The sequence below is a fragment of the Lutra lutra genome, chromosome 4, assembly GCF_902655055.1.
Source record: "Lutra lutra chromosome 4, mLutLut1.2, whole genome shotgun sequence".
Classification (NCBI taxonomy): domain Eukaryota; kingdom Metazoa; phylum Chordata; class Mammalia; order Carnivora; family Mustelidae; genus Lutra; species Lutra lutra.
Genome location: NC_062281.1, coordinates 168,759,463 through 168,766,675, shown reverse-complemented (window position 1 = coordinate 168,766,675; position 7,213 = coordinate 168,759,463). Strand labels below are relative to the sequence as shown.

Here is a 7,213-nt window from a genome sequence, read left to right as displayed (position 1 = left end):
TTTACAATTTCAGTCTCTTCAACTCAGTCTGGTCCCGGGATCATCAGCATCGCCAGTACCTGAGGCCTTGTGAGAAACATAAAATCTAGGGCGCTGCCACCCCAGGCCTACGGAATCAGAATCGACATTTTAACAAGAGCCTAGTGATTTCCATACACATTAAAACTTAAGAGACACTGGTTTAAATCTTTCCCTGGTTAACTATAAACCTTTCTAGGGATCTCCTTCATCTGTCCCAGAGCACATCATAAGGCCTGATACCCAAATGTTTTTAAGTTTTATTTACAATTATTATGGATGTGATACATTTTTTTCGAATTCCTGGAAGAATACCTATCATATTGCTAAAAACAGTAGACAGTGTGCATTGCCACTTTCTGTAATCCTTTCGTTTTTCACAATCACAATGTATTATCTTGACAGGTAGAAACATAAAAATCTGGAAAAATAAAATCTCTAATACATTCATAAAACGGTATATGTGTGTAATGGTAACTACTGTAATTACGTTGAGCTATTTTTACAGATATGAAAAGATGGCCAAACTATGTTTAAAAAAAAAAGATTATTTAAGTAACAGTATATGTCAAAGATACTATATTTGGGTCTTTTAAAATGTGCGATTATGGACACTGAAAGGGTATATATCAAAATATCTCTGATGTAGCTTGTTTCGTACTTTTCTACAGTTACATTTTTTCTACAGTTTTCCTATGACTTTTTAAAAAGCATTAATAGCACTTTTGTAGTAAGAAAAAAGTCATCTTCATTTTAAAAATATCTATACTCTTTATTAAGCCTCTTTACATCCAGTGACCCAGATTCTTCCACAGCCCCGAAGCTGACAGGTCTGGAAGTGCTCGACCATTTCACAGATGAAGGCACTGGGCTTCAGAAACATAACCCTGATGCCCCGATTCTGGGTGGTCTTCTCCCACCGTGCAGCTACTCCAAGATCAGAGGAATGTGGCAAATCAGGCACCAGCTTTGGTTAAAACCCCTGTCATTTCAGCAGTCTCTCCCCAGCCACTTACTCCCAGAGGAGGAGGGTGTTGGGAAGAGAGGGGCAACTCCTCAAAGACAAAGCTCTGAGCATAATTCATGTCGCACCACCTCCCCCTGCTGGTGGGCTCTGGAAACTGAAGTCGACTTGAGGGTTCAGAGCCACAGCAGTTGGAAAACAGGGATGCACCGCCGGGACTTCCGGTGGTTGACTTGGGATTTTTCAACTCTTTCAACAGTGCAAAAAGCAATACGTGTCCACCAGAAACCATACTTCACATACTGAATGTGGATCTCTTCCTGGGCTGGCGGCATGCAGTGTGCCCCTCTCTCAGGACGCTGGGCACCAACGGCGCACACCGCATGCCGCAGCTCAGTCAGCCCAGAGATCATAAGGGTAAACGACCGATACAGCCATTTGAAGCCCGAACAGCTGTTCTGTTTTCAGTCAATTACGTGAGATAGTGAACATTTCATTGTAAAATGAAAAGCCCCTGGGGCGCCTGGGTCCTCAGTGGGTGGTTAAGCCGCGTGTTCTGCTCAGGTCATGACCCTAGGATCCTGGGATGAGTCCCACAGCGGGCTCCTTGTTTAGCGGGGAGTCTGCTTCTCTCTCTGCCTCTCCCTGCCGCTCTGCCTGCTTATGTGCTCTCTCTCTCTCTGACAAATAAATAAATAAAATCTTCAAAAAAATAAATAAATAAAATGAAAAGCCCTTGTGTTAAATGATTTTGCCCAACTGTAAGTTAATGTGAGTGTTCTGGGCACACTTAAGGTAGGCTAGGCTAATGTTTGGTAGGTTAGGGGTATTAAATGCATTTTTGACTTACAATATTTTCAATTTACAAAGGGATTATCAGGATAACCTCACTGTAAGTCCAGGAAGATCTGTACTGTCTTCCATCAATTATCACCTTTATTCCTTTAAATCATCAAGAATAATCATCTTCCATCAGGGAATCAGGTACGTACACAAATACACAGAACAGGCCCGGGTGTCAATCAAGCTCAGAGCTTTGGATGGTGCTGAGGGTGGTGCCACACTCTCTTCCCTGCCCTCTCCTTCCCTACCACTTCTGTGACAGTGGCTCCTGCCCCGTTGTTCTCCTGCACCACCTTTTCTGCATTCTCTCTCTACCTCCTTCCACTGCCGAGCATCGAAAGGGCAAGGGGTGGCCCATGTGTCCTCAGCCGTGATGTCACAGGGAGAGGCCCCAGCATCAGAATGCAGTCCTCAGGCTCTAGGCACTGATTTTTCAAGTATGTCAGGTTACCATACCAGAAAGCACCAGTGTCGGTCTTCAACTGTGTCCCCCTAGTCTGCTGATAAACACGTGGCTTCCTTACTCTTCCAGGAAGAAGGAAACATTCAACAGGGTATCTGGAATAGGAAGAGAGAAAAACTGGCATATCACCTCTCCAGAGAACATAAAACATCCGATTTATAAAATACAGGGGCACTGCAAGGGCATCTCTGTAATGCTTCTAAAGAAGTGAGACACATAGACAGAACGCAGACATGGAGTAAATGAAAACCAGTACCTTGTACAAGGCTTTGGTGTTCATCTTCTGAAATTTGATTCCAGGCCTCGGGCAAAGCTTGGATATTTGCCAAGTCTCCCCACTGGACCGAGGACAGGAGGTACTTTCTCTTTAGGTAACTTCCTCAAAGTTAAGGACTGACTGCTCAAAAAGCAAATGGAGGGCGCCTGGGTGGCTCAGTCGGTTAAGCATCTGCCTTTGACTCAGATCATGATCCTGGGGTCCTGGTACTGAGTCCCACATCAGGCTCCCTGCTCAGTGGGGAGTCTGCCTCTCCCTCTACCCTTCCCCCCGCTCATGATCTCTCTCTCAAATAAATAAATAAAATCTTTTTTTTTAAAAAAAGCAAATGAAATGTGCTGAAGGGGGAAAATGCCCTGGGGAGAGCTATGGGAAGCTCAAAGAGTGAAAGAGGGGCTATCATTCCATTTATCAGGTGGCAGAACTCACCTATGCCACCCATCTTTACGAGCACCTCCTCACTCACAGTGCTCTGGGGCCGGAGGGATGAGACATGGCCCCAACCACCTAGGATCTCACTGTGGTGAGGGAAAAACCAGGAACTGAAAAGAGAGAATGTCAGTGACATCAAAGAGGACACCGTGTGGCAGTTCAGAGGACACATACCTCCCACTTAGCAGCAGGAAGATTCTGGCTGGTAGGAAGAGCATAAGCAAAGGCACAGAAGTGGGGAAGCATGGATTGGTTTCAGCGCTGAGGAAATCCTCCAATCTGGCCGGCAAGGAACAGTGTGTAGAGCAGTAGGAAAGGTGGCTGAGAAGGCAGGTTGAACCAGAACACGAAGAGCATTGAAGACCAAAGTGGGGTTTCTGGCCTGTGAACCATGGAAGCTGCTGAAAACTCGATGTAAGTGACAGGCAGAATGAAGATGTCTTCAGGATGCAGGGAGGTCACTAGCTGGAGCTGGCTCAGAGGCAAAGAAGCCAGAGAGAGAACCCCGTCAAGATGCTGCACAGACCAATGGGCCACATGAGAGGCGAGAAACTATGGAAGAGGCAGTGCAGATAGAGAAGGAAAATCCAAGAAGCACCCAGGAAACAGAATCAAAGCACCTCACAAGTGGCTATGTGGGCATTCTTAGAACAGCACCTGGCATGGCATGTAGGCAGTGCTCAGTACTGTTGGCTACAGCTCTGTGAAAAACACAGGCTGATTATGTTACTCCTTTTCTCAAAACCTCTGAATAGCTTTCCATCTCACTCAGAGCAGAAGACCTCCAAAGACCTCCAAAGCCCTACAAAGTCTGGCCCTGTCTCTCTGACCACGTCTCCTATTAGGGTCCCCCTCCTCACTCTAGTCTAGCCCAGCAGCATCTGCACTACTTTCAGAACACATCAGGCACGCTACTACCTCAGGGCCTTTGCATGTGATGTTTCTTCTACCTGGGACACACTTCCCCCAAATAACACCTGATTCTCTCCCTCGCCTTTAGGTCTTTTCTTAAATGTCACTATCTGTGAGGCCTCTCCTGACCACCCTATTTAAAATCACAACTCCACCCTCACTCCCCACTTGGCCTGCTTTATTTTTCTCTACACTCAGGGACCAAGGAGAACTGACCCCTACCATACAGTTGTATAATCTCGTGAAAACTGAAATTAAAAAGACTTCCTGAAGCAGCTCTGGACACTGAAATGTGTGCAAAGGATACGAATGTCGATAATGTCTCTCGATATCCTGCAACCACTCCAACATGTCAGCCACAGACGGGCTCAGCACCGAAGCCTGCAGGACAGCATCAATGCCAATCGAGTCTGCATGCTGCTCATAGATCTCAAACACCTGCTCCACGTGCCTGCTGATGGTGTCCCGCACCTTGAGGAGGGTGGCTCTGAAGGAAAAAGTCTCCTGTTAGACAACATCATGAGAAAGGCATAAGGCGGGGTTCCTCAACCTCAGCACACTCACATGTCAACCTGGATGGTTCTTTGTGGTGGGAGGTTACCCTGTGCATTTAGGGCACTGGGTAGCACCCTTGGCCTCTACCCACTAGATGACAAGAGCACGCCACACCCCCATCTTTCCCAAGTTGTGACGATCAATAATGTCTCCAGATACTGCCAAATGTCCCAACGGGAAAAACTGCTCTGGGGGCACATAACTACTGTGGACCTTAGGAAAGTTATTTATTCTCAGTCACGTATAAAAATGATCTGTTTTGCTCACTGCATGCCCTAAGTACTTAAAACACCAAGACTGGCACATAGAATGACAAATACAATGAGTGAATCAATGAAAGGGTTCTTATGAAGATTAAATGCAATAATGCTCATAAGGTGCTATGGGAAGTGCCTAACTCACGGTCAATAGTTGTTATTCCACTGGTGACTCCAAGGGACCCAGCCACCAAGAAGGCCACAATTTCCCAAAGGGCAAAACAAAGCATTCCCTAACCTATAATTGTGGCTTTCAAAATGTGTGGCTTTGACTCACAGGTTAAAAAATTAGACAAAATAATGGCCCAATACTCACACACAAATAGGTCATCAACTGAAATAATAGTTCACTACCTCAGCATACCGCAACGTAATTTAATTGATGCTAATCATCTCTCTTCTAATCAACTAAGAAACTAAGTCTGGTTCATCGTTATATTCCCAGCACCTTGAGCCTGGCGTCCCATAGGTGCTTATTTTGTACAAATGAATACACAAAGTCCCCATATACACCCATTTCCCCTTAGTCTACAGCACAGACAATATACACCAGAAACTTCTTTTTGTTCTGGTCAAGGAAAGGCCTATGTGCAGGGCGTCTGGGTGGCTCAGTTGGTTAAGCATTTGACCTGTGATTTTGGCTTGTGTCATGATATCATGGGTCATAGGATGGAGCCCCAAGTGGGGCTCTGTGCTCAGTGGGGAATCTGCTTGAGATTCTCTCTCTTCCTCTGCCCCTTCCCCACTGGTGCTTTCTCTAAAATAAATAAGAAAGAAAGAAAGAAAGAAAGAGAGAGAGAGAAAGAGCGAGCAAGCCTATGTGCCAGGTCTCTTGTCTATCCTCGATATTTATAATTTTAAAATAGAGGGTCTCATTTAGGCATACTAAGAGTTTAGAGACGTACTATGCCTGGCCCAGAGACACCAACGTACAGCAGAACAGAATGGTGGTTGAACACTCTGGGCTTGGCGTTGGGCAAACTTGAGTTAGACTTCCAGCTTTACCATTTACTAGCTGTGTGACCATAGGCAATCTGGCCCTCAGTTTCCTCACCAGCAAAATGGGATTAAGTAAGGTTAAATCGGAGATGTTGAAAATATTTTATGTGAGAATATATACATAAAACCCTGAGCTCTAGCACTACTAAGTTTAAAGTACAATTCCTCACTGCTTTTGACAAAAGAAGACTACAGAGAAGGACTAATTCGCTTTTTCGATTGCTTTTCTTTTCCACTGTAACTTCTACTGAGACCATCACTGTCATGCCTTACATGACAAGGGAAATGCCATAAAATAACTTTTTCAAAGAAAGATTTATTTATTTAAGAGAGAAAAAGTCTCAAGCAGACTCCGCGCTGGGTGCAGAGCCCAGTGTGGGGACTGAACTCACCTCGGGAGATCACGACCTGAGCCAAAACCAAGAGGTGGAAGCCCAGCTGACTGCACCATCCAGGTACCCCATAAAATGACTTTTTGATAAGAGGTCCCATTGCAACAAATGGAAAGGAGGCAAGGCTGAGACACCTCCAAATACCGTGTTCTCAAGTAAAGGGAAAAACACTTCTGAGGGATCCTAGCTACTTATTAAACACCAAGTTTTTCAATCTTTCCACCAAGAAGGAGCGGCATTGAACTCTTACAGCTTCTCCCCTAACTTGTCCAAAACAGTGTCGCCAGCCGCCAGCTGCTTGCGCCTCAGCCGTTCCTTTAAGTCCGGGAAGGCCCGAAGTGGAGGCACATCCTCAAACCGCAGATTCTGTGCCGCCTGCAGCTGCTCGGCCAGGTTGCTGAGGGAGGCCAGGAGGGGCTGGCAGTCCCCCAGGGTGCTCTGCCACAGGCCCTGCTGCTCCTCCACCACGGGAAAGCACTTCCTCAGGGCCTCTTGCAGAGCAAGCCAAGGTTGGTCTTGAGTCATCTGCCAAGATAAAAACAGAAAGGGGGGTGGGAGGAAGCATTAGGGTCTTAACTCGGCAGGGTAAGTAGCGAGTCCAGTGATCACCGCGCGTAGGTGAAGTTCCGCTAAACCAGGGTCTCCTCACGATGGGGGCTGTGTATCCCTTCCGACAGGACGTCCTGACGCGAGGCACTGTCTTACCTTTAGGTGGGCTCCGGAGGCAGGGCCTCGGTTTCCCACCTCCTGAAGGGTTGCCTGATCAGACCTCGGAGGGGGTTCGCCCGCGGCTCGGGTAGTCTCCGGTTTCAGACTGCGGATTCCCCGGGCCAAAGCGCTGTCTCCGAACCCGTACTACCAGAGCCAGACTCTTGTCTCCTTTCCGGGAAACTGCCGGTCGCTTTCCCTTAAACCAGCAGGAAAACTTAAAGATAATGCCATCAAAGTCCGAGGACCCGTCAGGGCCGCCACTAGGAGCCCGCGGGCTCTCTGCGCATGCCCCCAGAACGGCTGTCGAGTCGCGAACGCTTGTCGTAGACCGCAGTGCCTTCTGGGTCTTGTAGTCCTACGTGTGCATCGGCGGCCCGGCCGCGGAGCTTC

At 47.1% G+C, this 7,213-nt stretch overlaps 1 protein-coding gene across 4 annotated transcripts; it reads right to left on the bottom strand.

Annotated features, from left to right (window-relative positions):
- Positions 1 to 266: 266 nt before the first annotated feature.
- Positions 267 to 7,166, bottom strand: C4H1orf109 (chromosome 4 C1orf109 homolog). Of its 4 annotated transcripts, none has more exons than XM_047726450.1 (5): positions 6,818 to 7,166; positions 6,363 to 6,637; positions 4,217 to 4,396; positions 3,172 to 3,398; positions 267 to 2,383 (listed from the first exon to the last, which is right to left on the bottom strand). In XM_047726450.1, exons 2-4 carry the CDS (start codon positions 6,635 to 6,637, stop codon positions 3,179 to 3,181), a joined length of 675 nt encoding a protein of 224 aa, XP_047582406.1. In that variant the 5' UTR covers positions 6,818 to 7,166; the 3' UTR covers positions 267 to 2,383; positions 3,172 to 3,178. The 4 variants fall into 4 exon arrangements, with proteins under 4 accessions (XP_047582406.1, XP_047582408.1, XP_047582407.1 ...); XM_047726452.1 differs by lacking the exon at positions 3,172 to 3,398 and adding an exon at positions 2,545 to 2,667; XM_047726451.1 differs by lacking the exon at positions 3,172 to 3,398 and adding an exon at positions 2,545 to 2,663.
- Positions 7,167 to 7,213: the final 47 nt, after the last annotated feature.